This window comes from Delphinapterus leucas, chromosome 2 (genome assembly GCF_059928025.1).
Source record: "Delphinapterus leucas isolate spDelLeu-1000000601 "Yukka" chromosome 2, BTC_Dleu_Yukka2, whole genome shotgun sequence".
NCBI lineage: Eukaryota > Metazoa > Chordata > Mammalia > Artiodactyla > Monodontidae > Delphinapterus > Delphinapterus leucas.
The window spans coordinates 48,498,804-48,518,364 of NC_143130.1; the positions used below are offsets into that span (position 1 = coordinate 48,498,804).

The 19,561-nt window shown below is 37.2% G+C and overlaps 1 protein-coding gene across 18 annotated transcripts in view; it reads left to right on the forward strand.

Moving 5' to 3' along the window:
• MCTP2 (multiple C2 and transmembrane domain containing 2) overlaps nucleotides 1–19,561 on the forward strand; it is a 250,502-nt gene that overhangs the window by 150,067 nt on the left and 80,874 nt on the right. For 17 of the 18 annotated variants that reach the window (XR_016392018.1, XM_022598922.3, XM_022598920.3 and 14 more), the window contains 2 exons: nucleotides 15,279–15,380; nucleotides 17,523–17,597. The exons of the other annotated variant lie outside the window; for it this stretch is intronic. Coding sequence is in view for 16 of the 17 variants with exons in the window: in XM_022598922.3 (XP_022454630.2) it covers nucleotides 15,279–15,380; nucleotides 17,523–17,597 (177 nt within the window). In the remaining variant the exon portion in view is untranslated. The remainder of the gene's footprint in view (nucleotides 1–15,278; nucleotides 15,381–17,522; nucleotides 17,598–19,561) is intronic. 18 annotated transcript variants of the gene reach the window in all.

A 19,561-nucleotide genomic window follows, 5' to 3' on the forward strand; every position in this document is an offset into this window, starting at 1 on the left:
GTTGCTTTATCTTTGTCAATCTGGGGGGGCGGGGATCCTCCCAGCTATAGCAGGAAACAGCTGTTTTATTCCTTATCGTTCTCCAGTAGTTTCAGTAGTTTCAGATGTAAAGTCACATAATTTTCTCTGTGTGTCAATTGCGTATTGATTTAACCAACCAAAACATTTTGACCGGTCTTTCAATCCACACTCAGTCTTTCCATCTTAAGATAGGAGTTTCTCTTTTGTTTCAGGGAATACATATCTATGACTGATTTTCCATTGGTGAATGAAAAACATCCATGTTTTTCTTCATTGCTTCCTTACTGCCCATTTCTTCAAAGATTACTTGCTGGTAACTGCATAGTTGTTCTCAATTCCACTAAAGACCATTTTCTCAAAAATTCTGTTTGTCTTTTTAGTAGTCCCGTTTGTTTTCAGTCTCCAAAAGCGCTTTGTGGGAGAAAGCAGAGAGCCTCTCTTGGAAAAAGAGTGCTGTTTTGGTAGTCCCCTTAAAAGGTAATGTGTCAGAGTGAGCTAAGAGCTGAATGAAAATAAAATACCCTATAAAATTCAGAGCATGATATAATGTCTTTACATGGGCAAAGGTAGAAAGCTGGGATCTGAATTCACCTATTAATTGGGCATTTATGTTTATGCCAAATGTACTCTTCTAGAGGAGAAAATTTCAGTTTTTCATCCAACCATTCATACAATGTGTGGTAGAGTTGTAACGGCATTTATCAGTGAGGAAGGCTTTTTTTCTTTCTTCCCAAACACTTATTTCCCCAAAGCTCTTAGTGCATTTTTGTGGCTGGAGCAGTCTGTAATTTATCCATGAGATTAGACTAGCTCACATGGTGTTTACAGAGGGAGAAACGCTGCACCTCTCAATATCTCTTATCTTTTTGATTGCTTGGTTAATTTCTCCCCAAGTTCTCATATCCCTGATGTTACTTGAAGAGCATTGTGGAGCAGCTGCTCCCTTGCAGAGCTGGCTGCTGCCGAATGTTCTGAGCCACCAGCAGCAAGACACGCCGGCTCTCAGAGAGGAGATGGTGATGTGGGATTCCCCTCCTTTTTTTTTTTATTACAACTTTGTCAGTTATTCCTAAAAGAATACATGTAACAAGAACATGGCGCACAATTTTAAAGAGGTCTAAAGGGACAAGGAACCAAAGCTCTCCATTAGAATTTAGTGTCCTTTCTCTCTAACATTTATTTTTTTTGGACATTTCCCCTCTTGTTTTATAGATAAATCCTTAGTAGCATATTTGATTCCTTGCTGGGTGAACGCCACTTCGTATCTTTATTAACCTCCCTCTGTTTCGCATGTAAACATTTTGTGTGTTTGGTCTTCCTAGAATACCAACAAGTTGACTGACTTTCTTTCCTCCCTCCCAAGTAATGTACAATCGCTATACGCTGTGGAGTTAGATCTAAGAAATTACCTCTGACTAAATCAGGTTTAGGTTTTCTCAACCTCAGCACTCCTGACACTGTTGGACGGATCGTCCTCTGCTGTGGGGACTGTCCTATGCACTGTATGAAGTTTAGCAGCATCCCTGACCTCTACCCACTAGATGCCAGTAGCACCTATCCACCCATCACTGTTGTGATAACCAAAGATGTCTTGCAACATCGCCCAGTGCTCTGAAGGGGGCAGAGTCACTCCCGGTGGAGTGGAGAACCATTGACCTAAATTAATAGAGCTTTCAAACTATATCCTTCAAAATACAAGATAGAGTGATTTGTGAAAGACTTTGTTTCAATGCAAGCAAGCCCATTAGCCCCCTTAATTTTTCAGGTTGCTGATAAGCTGCCCCACAATCTCAGCATTCATTTGATAAATATTTATCAAGTGTTCAGTGTGTGCCAAGAATTGTTTTAGGTGGTAATGTTCTAACAATTATCACAGTGAAGCTATGTCCTCTCCTGGAACTTATCTTTTGATTGCAGGAGGCAATATACAAACCAGAAAAAAAAAAAAAAAAAAAAAAGCAATGCACAGTAGGTTAGATGGTGAAAAGTGCTATGTAGAAAATGAAGCAGGGGGAGGGGCCTCCAAGAGGATGTGTGTGGGGAAGGGATGCAGTTTTCCGTGATTCAGGCAGCGATTACCTCACTGGAAAGGGAACATTTGACTGAGAACTTAAGTAAGTAAGGGAGGGGAGAAAACCAGGAGGATATCTGGGGAAACTCTTCCAGGCAGGAAATCTTCAAGTTCAAAGGTTCCAAGGCCAGGCCTTGACTGTCAAATTCCAAAAATAGCAGAGCCATGTGGTTGGAATAGAGTGAGTAGAGAATAGCAAATGTGAGATAGGAAAGAACAGGGGATAGGGTGGCGTGGAAGAGGACCTTGTAGGACCCTGACAACCTGAAAGTTAGAAGGACTTTGGCTCTTTCTTAGTGGTGATGGGAAACCACAGGGAGGTTTCCAGCCGGGGAGTGTTTGATTTGGTTTATACTGCTTGTTTCTAATATAAATGTAGCACGTGGAGAAATAAGCCCAGATCTGAAAGGTCTCTACTGTGTCAAGGCAGTGTGGCCTGAGCCACGTTCCCCCTTAGGGACTCGGGGGGCCCAGGGATGTTGAGCTGAATAAGACATTTCAGTGGTTGTTGTTCAGCATGGCTGTTTCAGTTCATATTTATTTCTGATGCTTTGACCAGTAGATTGGGAAAGTGATCAGATCTTACGTAAGATCTGTGTGGGCTCTTCCCGATACACCCGCAACATCCCTCTCCAAATGAAATGATTCCCTACCTAGAGTGTAGATATAAATGTGATAGAAAAAAAGGCCATAACGTTATCCTCAGTATCTGTAACAGGCAAATTTTGTTATTCCATTGATCATTTGATTTTTTAAAAAATTTATTACTTATATCTATAGTATTTATATTTATAAATTTTGTTTATATTTATTTTAAAATAATTCTAACTTGTGATTTAGAGGGTATATTTTAAAATGTATTTAGATCTACGTTTTTTCTTTATTTAATGTCTATTGAGCAATACTTACCTAGAGCCCTGCGCTGTGCACTTACCATCATTAATTCTATGACAGCCTAATGAGGCGTGCTTTATTATTATGACCATCTACAAATGAGGAAACTGAGGCAAAGAAAGACCTGTAGCTGGTAAGTAGGGGAGGCTGGGTTTGAATTAGGCGGTCTCATATCAGAGCCATCCTAAGAGGATGATGTGCTGCCATAGTGAGTAGCTGTTAAGTAAATATTGTGCCAAAAGCCATAACCAAGATCTGTTTTGTGCAGCCACTGGGCTCAGTGCAGTGGAGGTGGGGGGCAGGGGGGCAGGTGGGATACAGAGTTAAGTAAAGACTTGCATTTCATGGGAGATGCCTGTGAGATGACCGAAAATATTAGGTGCCATATAAAAGGAACAGGAAAATGCAAGGTGGGAGGGCTGAATTTAACTTTGGGAAGACTTTAGAAAGTGGGGAGTCTGAGCTGGCCAGGAAGGAGTATGGTGTTGATAGGGACTGCTGGGTGAGGTGAAGAATGAAGGCCATTTCAAGCAGAGGGGAAAGCATGAGCAGAGAAACAGCAGGGTAAAGGAGAGGCCACATTCTGGAAGCAAAGAGCGGCCTTGGTGCCTAGCTCTCGGTGTGAACAGGGAGGCTGGAGAGTGCAGCTCAGGAGGGGTGGAGAGAGTTTGGGGCCTATTCTGTGAGCGGGGATTATCTGCAGGCTTTGGCATGGATATAACAGAGCAGTTAACTAGGAAGAAAGTTTGGCTCCTGTGTGAAGCAATTATAGGGGAGGAAGACTTCCTGGAGGAATTGGTTGCAACTCCAGAAAAAAAGCATCAAAGAGAAAACCCTTCAATTCTGTGCTCTATGCCTCTTAGGAAAAGGATTTATTTCCCTGCTTTTTTAATATTTTTAGTCATAAAAATGGATTCGTTGGTGCTTCACTATTACCTCTATAGGATATGGAACAGTGTCCTATAATACCTTGTTTCGTATTTAAAAACAAAAATTGTATTTCTTAGAGTGTGCGTAATTTTTGTGAGAACATGTTTTCTTTAATCAAGTCATAAACTAAAACTTGATTTACACTTTCAGAGAAAATGCAAACTACATTTTAAAACGTCTAAGTGTAAAGTATTGAAAGTACTTCAGCTTTTACTCTCTCGAAATGGTAATGTGCTAAGTGCATTTCAGCCTGTTAAATAAAGAGCCTGTTCTGAATTCACTATATCTTTTAATCAGGGTGAATATATTGGATGACTCTTGGCTCCCTTAAAATTCATATTCTAAAATCAGTATATTTATTAATGGTGGTGAATTGTTCAAAGCATATACATGTGCTCAGATATACATCAGAATTGAAAAAATACAGGACAGTGAGCCATCCTTCCATAGATTTCATTTCTGTTCAACTTTTTAAAAAACAGTTTTTTAAAATGATTATATAGATATGCAAAACTTTTTACTCGTGATTAAAAGCAGTAGAAAATTGCAGTTGGATTGGATTATAATCTGAAAAAATTTTTTTTCTTTGGCCGCACCACAGGGAACTTCCCCCACCAGGGATCTAACCTGTGCCCCCTGCAGTGGAAGTGTGGAGTCTTAACCACTGTACCACCAGGGAAGTCCTGAAAACTTTTAATATTTGTACATTTCCACATTCTTCCAAAAATCTTCTAATCAATAATATAGTAAATATACATTGGAAAACAGTAGGAATGTTTTAGTTTTAAAACATTCCCAACATAGACATTGTCTCCTAATAATTACCCAGTTCAGTAGATTTATTTTTCATTGCTATTCTCAATTAAGTGACCTTGATTTTGTGGTGAAAATCTGGCTAAGTTCTTCTCATCCTTCTTATTTAAACATGTGTTTACCCTCCTAGAATTAATTATCTAATGGGTCAATTTTGGGAGACTTTGAAAATCAGCTTTCTGTAAAATAGGAAAAGCATCTGTTTGTTGTTATTTCCTGCTATCTATGGAGAAGTCATCTCAATTTGATGAGGTCCTACTTTTTTTTTTTTTTTTTTGCGGTACTCGGGCCTCTCACTGTTGCGGCCTCTCCCGTTGCGGAGCACAGGCTCTGGACGCGCAGGCTCAGCGGCCATGGCTCATGGGCCTAGCCGCTCCGCGGCATGTGGTATCTTCCTGGACCGGGGCATGAACCCGTGTCCCCTGCGTCGGCAGGCGGACTCTCAACCACTGCGCCACCAGGGAAGCCCAGGTCCTACATTTTGAAACAAATTTGAGTCCTCTTGTGTAAGCTATGCCAACATGCACATGTGAATTTATATCAGAAGCACAGGCCTTCATGCAGCCCTTAGCTTTCTGTGTGAAGCCAGTGCACGGTAACTAGGTGCACCAATAACAGCCTCACTTAATTTGCTTTATGGGATAAATTTTCTATAATTGCTGTACCAAGTAAATGTCCATGCACACCTTCATTTGCATTTCCAATTAAGTATTTGCCCAACTCTCACCTATGATGGATTTTGCACATTGTACTGGACATTCTTAATCATATTTTTTTAAGTTAATGCTGAAATTTTGGCCATTGAAATATATAATATTTATTTTACTTTACATAAATGTTTATGGATGTATAACCAAATACAAAATTTAACAGGGCAGAATGGTGATTTTTGGACACAACCATTCAACTGTCTTCCTCATCTAATCCTGGTCCAGCATGTTCATTGAAGTAAAGGAAGATAAGGCACATTTTTCTGTTGGCCTTGGACACCAGCAAAGGGTGCCATGAATATGCTGGAATTATCATGAACCATAACTGGTGTAGAAGGTGGATGATGTTTGGTTACGACAGGCCAAGGGAGAAAGAAGAATGACTAGTGGGATTCCTCTACTGTCCTATAACGGGAAGATAGAAAGTATAAATCTGAGCATATCCTGCATGATGGTAAACGCTGAATGGGTTAAACTTTTCTATTAAATGGAAAAACCTCTCATAATGAGTGAAAGAGTAAAATCTAAGTGCTTCTTCTAGATGAGACACCTCAAACATGGCAATACTAAAATGGATGAACAAAAGTGTAACACATAAATGTAAATAAAAGGTAAGTGAGAAACATACAGAGGAGGCTATTTTATGAGTTACAAAATAATTTAATTATCAATAAAGTTATAAAGACAGGAACTTTTACGTGAATGACTTCCCATATGTATATACACACAAATATATATAATATTTGAAACACCAGAAAAATTACAAAATTGGAATCGCAGGAAAATAACATATATTATCTATCTAGCTTTTAAAAATCAAACAAAAAACAAAGCTTTGAAGTGATGTTTTAAAGTGCCAAGTCTTTGAAATTCCAAGTTCCATGAAGTGTATGCTAATAGCGAAAGTCCTTGCACATGATTCCACAGCTACTAACTTTCTGGTGATGAAACCCTGGAATCTCTTTTGTTTTTGTTTTTATTTTTTTAGCAAGTTCTCAGGTGAATTTTAAACAAACTAAAATGGTGGTTCTTAGACTAGAGAATCAGCCGTAAGCTTTGTCCAACATATGTATGGGTAGACACACACATAAATACATAAAATATTCTGTTCACATACCCACTTAACTTGTTTAATTGTTGATTATGTTGTGGGTCCAGAATGCTTCAACAGATTTCAAAAAGGCAGAACCTGTACTGTGATCACAGCACAGAGAAATAAATAACAAAAATGAAACAAGTATCAAAACCCTTGGTAGAAAAAAAATCTCAGGTAGCTAATGTAGATACCAAAACTGCAACTATAAGCTTCTTAGAAACTAACAATGAAATACAATATATAAAAACTATGGGTAAGGACCAAAAGTATTATTCAGAGGAAATTTTTTTTGGCTGCACCACAGGGCATGTAGGATCTTAGTTTCCTGACCAGGGATCGAACTTGTGCCCCCTGCAGTGGAAGCACAGTGTCTTAACCACTGGACCACCAGGGAAGTTACGTGAATGGTTTTATAATTGAACAACAAGGTTGAAAATCAATTAAACATCTCAACAAAATGAACTAAAATAAAGAAAACTGAGAAAATTATAAAGAAATTTATGAAGATTAATAAAAGAGCAATTACATAGAAAGTATTTAAACAGTGTATTTGATAAATCCAAGTATTAGTTCCCCCCAAAACCAGTGATACAGGTAAGCCATTTACAAGGCTAATGAAAGAAAGGGAAAACATATGCTATTAAGAATGAGTGAACAACAAGAAATATGGGGATTGCTATGAAGAACATAACTAAATTTTACTAAGTATGAGAGAAAACGTTAATAAATATAGAGACATACCTTGGGAAGACTTAGGTATTGTAAAGGTATAAAAATCTCCCCAAGTTAACTAAAAATATAATACAGTACCCCATTTGAAGAAATTAATGTATAAAAATATCAAGGAAATTATCTTTAAAAATATAATTAGAGGAACTTGAATATCAGGTATTAAATGCACTGTTTAGTGAAAATCATTAATGATGGAAATATCAGAAACAGTTATCAAATAACTCCACCCTCTTCTCCCTGCATACTCCCCTCCCCCAAATAAGAAAATAAAACATTTCAATCATTTAATGAACATGAGTTTTGTAAACCTTAACTGCACAGGCAATTCTTAAATGTTATTGAAGTTTATTGAGAACATAAAAGAAAATGGAAAATGTGTGAATTCATTCCCTGAGACTAAAATAATTCTGATATTAAAAAAAACACATTAAAAAAAAAGCAAATTATATACCTTTCATGGAACATCAGTAAGATTGAACACATTAGGAAATCTAATTGTGTAATTTATATTATTGAGTTAAGAAAAAAAAACACCTTGACAATCTCAATAGATGTAGAAGGTGTACTTGATAAAATTTAACATCCATTCTTGATTATGAAAAAATAGTCTAATAAATTAGTAAATGATGATATCAGAAGTATATATGTGATATCAGAAGTATCACAAACATTAAGACTTATTGCTGAAACGCTAGAGATAGTTATTCTAGTGTCTCTTTTTTTTTTTTTGGCCACACCTCATGGCATGTGGAACTTCCCCGACCACGGGTGGAACCCACACCCTCTGCAGTGGAAGCCTGGAGTCTTAATCACTGGACCACCAGGGAAACTGCTCTAGTTCCTCATTTTTAAAATGAAGATAACAGCAGTTTCTACTGCTAGGATTGTTGCAAGAATTTAATGAGCTTATATACTTATGAATTAACTATTAAAATTAAACCTTTTAGGTCAGATCCAGCCAATGCAAAAATGTAAGAGAAATAAATGATATTTGAATGAAGGAAACACATTATTTGCAAGTACTAGCTGATAATATCTGTAAATATAAAGAAAATTAATAGACACTGTATTAGAATAAAAAAAGGTCAGTTATATATAAACAATATCAAAATTAAGAAAATGAAAACCAGTGCCCATACCCAATAGAAATCTTAAAAACCTAAAGAAAAACCTAAAACAAAAAAATCTGAAAAACCTAAAAAAAAAATCAAAGAGTATAACAGGAAACAAAAAAAACGTTATAATGCTTAACTATGTGAGGAATTTCTGAACTGTACTGAAGGGCATGAAAAAAAGACTAATTGAGAAATTTAATATATGATAAACTTGAAACATGAAGTCATTGAGAGGATAAACTAAGTGATCACTATATAAGTGATTCTGAGGTAAGTTGGTTGCTTATCCATCAGGGAAAAATGCGTCGGCATGTTACACCAAACACAGTAACTATTTCAAGGTGAATTAAAGGTCAAATGCTTGAAACAAAATAAATAAATAAATATTTATTTATAGTTCCATAAATAAAACTATTAAAATAATGGGAAGTACTACATAAACAAACTGAAAAACAGGAATGATAAAGGAAGAAAGATTTGAGATGTCATGGTGAAAACAAAAATTTCCATAGAAGATTAAAAGACAAAGGGTAGGTTGGTAAAAAATACTTGCAGCATAAAACAAATAGATGTCAGCACTAATATAAAGTGTTTTTTTAGATCAATATGGAAAAGACAATTCAACCTAACAGAAAATTTAAATCAAGGAGGCAGAACTCTGTATAGCTAATAAGCATATGAATGGCTCATGCTTTATTCAACCACCATCGTGGTTGTTAAAAATGCAGAAGAGGGGGCTTCCCTGGTGGTGCAGTGCTTAAGAATCTGCCTGCCAATGCAGGGGACACGGGTTCGAGCCCTGGTCCGGGAAGATCGCACATTCTGCAGAGCAACTAAGCCCGTGCGCCGCAACTACTGAGCCTGCGTGCTACATTCTGTGTGCCTAGAGCCCGGACACCACATTGAAGAGTAGCCCCGACTCGCCGCAACTAGAGAAAGCCCGCGAGCTGCAATGAAGACCCAATGCAGCCAAATAAATAAATTTATTTATTTTTTTTAAAGTGCAGAAGAGGGAGCCAGATCACCTGGGTTGGCCCCCAGTCTTCTCCATTAACTGGCTATGTGACTTTTGACACCTTACTTGACATTTCTGTTTCTGTTTCCTCCTCTATGAAATGAAAATTATCACAGTACCTGTGTTGGAGGTCTGTGGTGAGGATTTAAATGGTTTGGTAAATGTAAAAAGAGTACAGTAGCACACAGTAAGCACTTAAAATGTAAGCTCTTATCTTCATCACCCTTGTTTTAGTAGCTTAAATTACCAAATTACTTTAAGCAGTCAGATTAAGAAATATAGTCAAGATTTTTCATGAGCAGTGATGATTAAGTGTAGTCAAAGGACTCTCTCAGATGCTTTTGGAGGGAGCATGACCTGCTACCAGCCTCCTATAAGGCACCTTGGATTAAAACTTAATAGACACATATCTCTGAGCATTTATATTCTAGATATCTATTTTAGAGAGGCAGCTGGGGCTTGGAGAGATACAGTAATTACCCATGGTCACACAGATGCTAAACGCCAGAAATGGGAATTAAAGTGAAGTCTGTCTGGTTTCACGGTCCTACCATGGCCCACTGTTAATAAACATACGACAGAAAATGTTCAGTTTCATTAGTTATATAAAAAAAGCACATATTAAAACAACCTGAGGCCATTTTATTCCTATGAAATTGCTGTATATTAAATAAAAATGCCTATGGTTGGCAACATTGGAAGGAAACGGACAGGCTCATTCACTGAGGCTAGGAGTATAAATTAATACAACGTTTTAGGAGAGCAAATTGGCAATACTTGCCGAAACGATAAACATAGGTGTACCATATGACTCAATAATTCCACCTCTAAGACTTTATTTTTAGGAATGCATCATGGAAGCACAAAGATATCTATGTGTAAAACCATCACAGTGTTTACAGTTGTTAAAAATTGGAAACAATCTTAGTTACAATGGAAGATTGGTTAAGCTAATTATAGAATATTCTTAAGATGAAGAGCCATTCTAAATTATGGAGAACCGATTTTTACGTTGGAGAATGTTTCCCATACTTTTTTTAAGTTTAAAACACGAGTGATTAAAAAGTACATAAATGAAAGTAAGACAGAAAAAATCATGTTATTTAATAAGCAATTTCTGTGTACTTGTCACTGTTCTTATTGCTTTTTGCTGATTATTTCACAACAACTGCTGAGATATGTATCCTTTTTTTTTTTTTAATTCACACTTTACAGATTAGGAAACTGAAGAAGAGAGGAGTTATGTAACTTATCCAAAGTTACCCAGCCACTCTGAGGCAGAGCCAGAATTTAAACTCACTTCATCTGCCTCTAAGGAGTCCCAAACTTCATCCAATACACTATGATCCTATTTTCATAAGATAAATATTTATAAAAGTACATTAAAAATTAGAGATCTGTTTGTTAAAAAATGGAATATTGTAAAAGTTACTTTTTTTTTTCCTTTTTTTAAGCTATTTTTGTAAATTGTACACCATTCTTACAATTAGTAAATATTACTTTGTAAAGACAGCTTCTATTTCAGGGAGAGGAGTTGATAATACATTTTGGGTACAGCAGGGTTTTCTGCCTTTACCAAAGTTCAGTGCTGGGTTTTGGATTCAGGCAATGGGTGGGTTGGATTGCCTTGCACAGAGAAAGGTGAGTTGTATGTGGAGGGCTGGGGTGATGAGTTCAGTGCTGCCTCTACTGGCTGGTGGTTGACTGTGTCAGGGCAAACAGTGACCTTATGGGCTTTTCAATCTCTCGTGCTGTTTGTAACTCCTGCGGTGGTAAACAGGCGTGTTTCCAAGTGGGGATGTGAATAGAATCACTACCAAGTAAAGGATATTTACTTTTCTTCTTTCCTAGCCACATATCACATGTGAATATGTGTCTGTTCACATCACATTTTGTTGGAGTCACCTTGCATGTGCATTAGTGGGGATCACCTGCTGTATTGTTATGTCACATTATTTTCCCTTTTGCATGCAATGAAAAGCTTCTGATAGAACAACACTTGTTTACACCCAAATGTTCTCCATTTATTCACATGAAGGTCGAATTGGGGGCTGGGGAGGATCAATATGACTCTTCAGTTTGGATTTTGATGTTAAATGTGTATCTTTTCTCCTTAAAGCAACTGATGGTTTTATTCCCTCATATCGATTCTGATTAACTTTGCTGTTGAATCAGTTGATATCTTGTCACATCAAAACTTTACAGTAAAGCATAATAATGAGAATTCTCTTTTTTTCTTGTTTTTTTTTAAATAATGAGAATTCTTTAAAGAGTTCCAGCTGAGAAAAATATGTTTTCTCTGTCCCACATACTAACCTTTGTTATATGCCAATTTAAAAAGTTTTGTTTTCTAATATAATGAATGTAGTATCTCTTTGACTCAAAAATTAGTTTTATCACCAAACTTTTTAAAAGTTCTTCATATTTACCATGCTTAAAGCTTGTGTAAGCAGATTTAAAATTCTTTTAGATAGAGAAAAATTGCATAGGTTAAAGATAACTTCAGGTCAGATTAAAATCTAAACCAGACTACCTTCTCTGTAACTTGTTCTCTGGCTCTGAAATCCTGAATCATTACTCAGAAACAGACTTCCTGTGCTCTTTCGTTCGCTGTCTGATGTAACCAAGAATTCACAGTTAGCATGGTTAGCTTTCTGATATATTATTTTGTTTCTGAAAATAATGTAAGGAACATGGAAATGCCCATTTCCCTAATTATGGAAGTTTAATTGCTAATTAGTTTAAATCTTTATAACTGTCCTGCAGAGATGCCTTCCCCAAACTATTGCCTGATATCTGTACTCCTCACCTATGGAAAGGCAAGTATGTAAAGGTGTGTGATAAGTCAATTTGAAGAGTTTTCTTGTAACACTAAACTTAAGGACATTATCTATTATTTCATCCTTCTATTTGAGTGAAATGAAATCCTCCCCGATGTCAGCCCAGGAAGACTCTCCAGTTGAACTTCGAGATTTCCATTTGTCACAATTTGCCTTGGGTGATAGAGTTCTCAGAATTAAACTTAAGTCTTAATTGAAGTGACTATCTCATACCTAAAGACAAAAGTATATATAGATTCTTTGCTCTAAGTTTTCTTTTAGCTGTGCTTTAGTTGTCCTATTTCATAGAGGTTTTAACATTATAAAATGCTAGAAATAATTTTCAGAGTTAAGTATAAATAAATATAGTTCTTGACTGGAAAAATATATGTTTAGCTTTCATTTATTATATAAATACTGTCATGTAGGAGTTTGGCAAGTTGGGGTGTTACCGAACTTTTTATCCTGTATTCATGTGTTTGAAGTTCAATTATATAAACACCATGGAAAATGAAAATATTTAACAAATAGTTTCTTTGGTTACTATCTCAGTGTTTAATTATAACACTAAATACTCAAATGCATTGATCTGTTCTTAACCCAAGCATATCCCAAATACAAAGTAGTGTATTTCCTCTCTCTCTCAGTTTATCTTTTCCCAAAAGATATTCCTTATAGAGGACAGACTGAAAAAGTGGAATCATCCAAATATTCATAAATAGAAGGGTTCCTAAATTGTGGTTTATTCAGATTTTGAATTTTACATAGCAGTTTAAAGAAATGAGGCTGATCTATATACTAATACAGACACATTACCAAATACTATTGATACATACAGAATGAAATTACAAAATATATACAGTTTGAAACACAAAAAATGTAAAATACTTTCTTCAAGGATATATTTATGAATATAAATTCTCAATAAAAATTTAGAAAGGGTATGTGCCAAATCCCTATCTAATTTCCTTCTCAGGGAAAGAATTGTGGTTATTTATGGACATTCAAAGGGACTTTTTTATTTCCTATAATTTTTCAATCTTTTTACAAATTTTTAAACTTACAATTTATATATTTTAAAATAATATATGAAAGTGCCAAACATGAGTAGCCTTAATTATATCTCTAGCTTTAAAAACTTCTTTAATGTCCTAGGTGGATTCTGTGCTTTGCTGACACAATTCTAGGACATTGAGAAAGAGGAAACGATCATTTACCCAAAAAAACAAAAAAACTTCTTGGACTATAAAATATTTCTTTTTATACTGATACCTCTTGTTCTTCTGTTGCCCTTCCTAACCCTTAAGAAATCATGGAAATTTTAAGATAACAGTACAATGATTATGGGTTGAGGCAAAACTAAACTGGACAAAAGTCAGCTTGGCAAATTGTCATATGCTGTTTTTGTATTTATTTCTTTCAACTTTAACACCCACAATTTATTAAGTGAGACAGTGGATAAAAGAGGAAGCTCAGAATCCTGTTTGGATACCGTTTAGGAAGGAAGCCAGGTCTTTATGGGGTACCCCCTTCCTCTTAGCCACTGGCCAGGAAAACCATCTTTCTGTTTAAAACCTATTCAATTTGAGAGAGGTGGGGTGACTTTGGGAAGGAAGGTGACCTCTCCCTTGTAAAGTGGAATGGCTCTGTTTCCCCCCCCCCCCGTGACTTATTCAACTCATCTCCACCACTGTTTATAAGAACACTTGTGCTGGATTCTTGTAGTGACAGCAATAGTCATTTAAAATATGGCTCAGATTTCATGCCCTCAAATTTCCTATGTTATTTCAGATGTTTGATCATTACAATCCCAAATGGAGCTTTTGGTCAGCTCAAGTGTTGCTCTGCCCTGTTGGAGTTAACAGATATGCTTCGAATAAGCCAGAAGTTTAAAAATGCATATACTACCACTCTGTATAATATAAGCATTGCTGCTATCAAATCTGAAAAGAAGATGCCATAATGGGAGCCAAGTCATTTCCAAAATGATACAGGGGATTTTTTCTTAGATGCCTCACACACTGGGGTCCACAGGTAGATTGGTATGTGGCATTGATGTGACATGCTTCGCTGAGAGATGCTATCAGAAGAAGTTGTTTATTTTGTAGGTTTATCAGCACATTGTTCTTTTGAAATGTTTTTGTATTTTGACCTCAACTTTAGCTGTGCTGATTTATTTAATTTGCATTGCACCTTGGCTGTGAATCACTGGTCATTTTTAGAAAACTCGTTCCTTTATTCATTTCTTTAAAATATTTCATAGTATTTATATAAAATAATATTTTATAAGGCAATATTTTACAAGGCAATGTTTTATAAAATATTGTATAAAATATTTTATAATATTTTTATAAAATAAAATACCATATTATAAATAAATAAAACATCTTATTTTATAACCTTTTTATTTTGGACTAATTCTAGGTTTACAGAAAACTTGCAAAGTGATACAGAGTTTCCATCTATCCTCACCTAGTTTCCTCTAATGTTAACATCTTACATTGACATGATGCATTTATCAAAACTAAAAAAAAAAAACTGACATTGTACATTACTGTTAACTAAACTCTGGTCTTTATTTGGATTTCACCAGTTTTTCCACTAATGTCCTTTTTCTGTTCCAGGATCCAACCCAGGGTACCGCATTGCATTTTATCATCTAATCTTAGTCTTCTGACTGTGGCAGTTTCCAAGTTTTTCCTTTTCCCCATGACCTTGGCAATCTTGAGTAGTACTTGCCAGAAATTTTGTAGAATATTCATCATTTTTTAACAAATAAAAATGTTTAACCTCTGGGATTTTTGAATGAAAACCCTGGTAGGCTTAGTAATCATTTGTACCACTAATTTTCCTCTCGTATATCAGTTTCAGCCTGGTGATTGTTACTTTATCTTCTTATCAGTTATAGCAGCACTCTAGAATTAAAAGTTGATTTATGATTTAATATTTACATAGTTTTAATATTGGCTTCATCTGTTAATACGTTCTGCATTTTCAATTTTGTCAGCTCGTTCAGTTTAAATCCCATAGAAAGTCTGTATTTTATCTATTGTTTATGACAGATTCGAGACGGACAGACAAACTGTTACATGTTGAAGAATAAAGATTTAGAACAAGCTTTTAAAGGAGTTATCTACTTGGAGATGGACCTCATATATAATCCGGTAGGTCTAACTGGACATATGTCCCAGCTTCTCTCTATGGAAAGTAAAAGGTGACCAGCCTGGAGAGATTCAAATCAATGTAAAATGTTTCAGAATTTTTGCAGCTACAAAGAAAATAGTGTTTTAAAACCGAGCCAAGAAAAATCAGTGCTGGACAGTCTGGTATTAATCCTGTTGGACCAGTAGAAATGATGGTGTGTAATTCTCAATAAGTGTCAAGGGAAAAAAAAAATAAGAGGAAAATTAGGTTCTTAGCTATATTACCTTTAATCTTCTTCCAAGGCAACAGTTGGCTGTTGGACAGAGATATCTTCAAGCCTCTGACATGTTATTTAATTATTATAGTAGATGTCCTGCTACCCAACACTATCAAGACAGGTAGTTACTCAATTGAAAACTACAGTTAAAGGAGGATTTTTTTTTAATGTATCTTAAACTTTTAGTTTAATATAAATAAAATACATAAATATACATTCACTTGCCAATTTTTAGGTGTGGGCCTAAAACCTTTTTTTAAATAGCATGGACATGTTATTTTTAGTTCTACAGCATATTCCTGGCATAAATACACCCGTAACATCTATGATTTCTAATTTCAGTTTCTTGAAAGTAGAGATATTTTTTTTAAAACACTCACAGAACAATCTGAATGTGGAATTCCTCCTGATTATTTTTCCATAAAATCATCACCTCAATAGCAGTATCTTTTTAGTCACTGACCTTTCTCAAGGCTTTCTAGAGCAACATCGATTTCAAGTCTTTTGATCTGTATTTCAATAATTTGTATAATTAATATAGAATTATAGTAATGGGTAAAATGGGCATAAATAGGTTTGCGAATTAGCAGTTGGCTCTAGATGGGCATACTATTCAAGTGCCAGGAGCAGAAATCCCTAGGCGTGCGCAGACATGGCTTACTTAGCTGTGAGCATTCCTTGTCATAGTATCAGCAGTAAGTTCTAGAAAGGGAAGGGAGAGCACAGGTTAATCCAGTTAGTGGGGTAAATGAATGTAGCATAATGGCGCTTTTACAATAATTAGAAGAATGGCTGCCATTTATTGGCCATCTACGATGGGCCAGGCTCTGATACTATTTCATTTCATCCCCGCAATAAGCCTGGTCCCTAGCTATCATGAATGCCATCTTATGATGAGCAAATGGAATTAAACAGGGGAGCTGATTTGCTGGTAAATGAGTGAGTCGGGATCCAGATCCAGATCTTTCTGACTTCTCAATTATCCCGATGCTGCATTGCTGATTGTTTACTATCTTTAAGAGATTATTCATAAAATCAATGGCAGGGAAGTTTTATATTTTATTCCTGGGAATGTTAGAACTCTGGGCACAGCCTCCAGTATGGGGTCTGTTGTTACTTCCTCTTTTTCCCCATTTCTTAACCTTTCCCTTCAAGGAGATCATATGTGTGTGTTGCACACAGATCACCCTTCATCTCCTCTTTTCTTCTGGCAGGTACTTGTATATAGACCATGCACACAGGTAAAACTTGAGTTTTAGGGGGAAAAACAGCCTTAAATTAAAAACTGTTAAGTAATGTTCTAGTTGTCGATCTGATGTAGAGGAGAAGGACTTGAATTTTGTTCTTTGAGGTTTTCCTCAGTTTAGTGATTTGAATAAACCATGAAATCTCTCTGACCCTCAGTTTATTCCCTAAAAGCTGGGCTAAAATGACTCATTTACTTATTTTTCTGGATCATTGAGAGGAAATGAGATTCTCTTTGGAAAAGATGTTTTTATAAGCTGGAAACTGATTTTCACATGCAAGGTATTACTGGCAAAGAGTAGTTCAAAACTTTGATGTGAAAGGAAGTTTTACTTTTTTAGAGACGTTGGTTTGAGGACTTCATGAGCCCCATCTCTGCAGTGGTTTAAAATATCTCTTTGATTTGCAACGTGGAAACAACACTCTGGAATCTCCAGTCTGACCTACCCGAGTGATGCTCCTGAAATGAGACTCCGGAGACCCATGCAGAGCTCCGGGTACCCACCATGTCTCCGCCACCCCCCAAACCCCTAACCCCGCGCCCTTAGGGTCAGAAGGGTCAGAGCTTCTCAGTCACTAGAAAAAGAAGAGAGTGAAGTCCATCTCAATGCTGCCCCTTTTAACACTGGTGTCTTTCTAGATCAAAGCAAGTATTCGGACCTTTACTCCCAGAGAAAAGCGCTTTGTTGAAGATAGCCGCAAGCTGTCCAAAAAGGTAGGTCAGTGCAGTAAACTGGCTTGTTGGTACGGTCAGCACCCAGCACCCGGAGTACTTACTGGTCATGACTTGGTTGCATCTCGCCCTCCTTCTCTGTTTTCCTCTCTCCCTCCTCCCTCTCCCCGCTTGTCTCCCCATCTCTCCACTCCTTCCTCTATCTCTCCTTCTCTCCCTAGACAAGGACTTCAGTTGGGCTCAGTAAGAAGGGAAAGACTCAGAACATAGCTATTGGATGCTGCAGAGGGTGTCAGCCCTCCATTCATACCCTGAACCATTTTGTAAACAAAAATTCTGAGCATCAAGCCATAAACCTTCTCTTGAACTTACTTGCCCCTCCTACCCTCCTTTAATCACAGCCATTTTAGTCTCCATCTTTCAGCATTTCAGGGAGGCATTCTGCCAGCGGAGTCCATCATGGAATTAACCCAGTTGATCTTTCGAGATGTCCAGCCTCAGATTCACCGATACCTGCCCCTACCACTTTTTTTTGCCTAAATTTGGATTGTGTTGGCATTTTACCTCCTGCTGAGTTAATTCTCACTCCCTCTGCCTGTTGCCCTTAATTCCTCTCTCATCAGTTCAACAAAAGGTGAAGATCAGGGCCAAGTAGAGGAAGTTTCACATTTTATTTTTTTTTTTAACATGACCTTTACAGTTCTTTTCAGAGCCCCTCCCTGTCCTATTCAGACACAGTTCAGGATTTCACTCTGTACTTACTGTCCCTCTTCAGTTGTGTAGCAAAGAACAAAGTGTCCCCTTTTTAAAGTGTTTATTACTTCCACCACTTCCTGTGGGGTGAGCAGCTGTGGATTACAGAAAGCAAGTTAAATATAAAGGCATCTTATCATCCTTTGGTTTCCCATGAACTTCTGGACACACTCGGGAAAGGCCTTAAACCTCTTCTGAAGGGGGCATCCAAATGTTTTGTTTTGGTCTGCGTAACATTGAGTGTAATATTTATTTTGTGTAATCTGAGTAAATGGCTTTATTATTGTTGTTATTATTGCCTTTTGCTCTGTTTACTTGAAAGTTAAAACCTGAGTTGAGGTAGGTGGCACAGCTGCTTTGCAAACAAATTGAAATGAATCTACCTACAACTGGGAGAAAAGACATTTCCTTTGCCAAACAGGACCTCCACGTTGGGTGGCTTTGGGATCTGAGAGCACCGGGGGTTTGGGGGCTGAGACCCTGGGGCATGTTAGGTTTCTCCCCAAGTTCCTCTCAGCACTAAGTGTCCCCAGATTTTTATAAAGTTGAAACTTGTGCTCATGACACAAATACTTAAAATCACTCAGTATGTGCCAGGCTCTCTTCTAAGCCCTTTAATTCTCTCCACAACCTACAAGGTTAGCACTCCTGTCAACCCCATTGAATAAGAGAGAGGTTAAGAAACTGGCCCAAGGTCACACAGCAAAGAGGTAGGAGAGCTGGATTTCCTTTCCAGAGCTTTACTTTCCTATAGAATAGACTTTTTCTTCTGGATTAGATGAGCTAGAGTACATGTACATTTCTACTGTAAATCTACCCATTTCCTTCCAAACTAAGCAACATAGTCCCTCATTCCATTCTGTCTCTCTCAAACACACACACACACATTTCACATGCCTGACTGCTGGTTTTTTGTTTTGTTTTTTGGCTGCGTTGGGTCTTTGTTGCTGTGTGCGGGCTTTCTCTAGTTGAGGCGAGTGGGGGCTACCCTTTGTTGTGGTGGGCGGGCTTCTCACTGGTGGCTTCTCTTGTCGCGGAGCACGGGCTCTAGGTGCGTGGGTTTCAGTAGTTGCAGCACGCAGGCTCAGTAGTTGTGGCACGTGGACTCTAGGATGCTCAGGCTTTTGTAGTTGTGGCACGTGGGCTCAGTAGTTGTGGCTCACAGACTCTAGAGCACAGGCTCAGTAGTTGTGGTGCATGGGCTTAGTTGCTCCACGGCATGGGGGATCTTCCCAGACCAGGGATCAAACCCG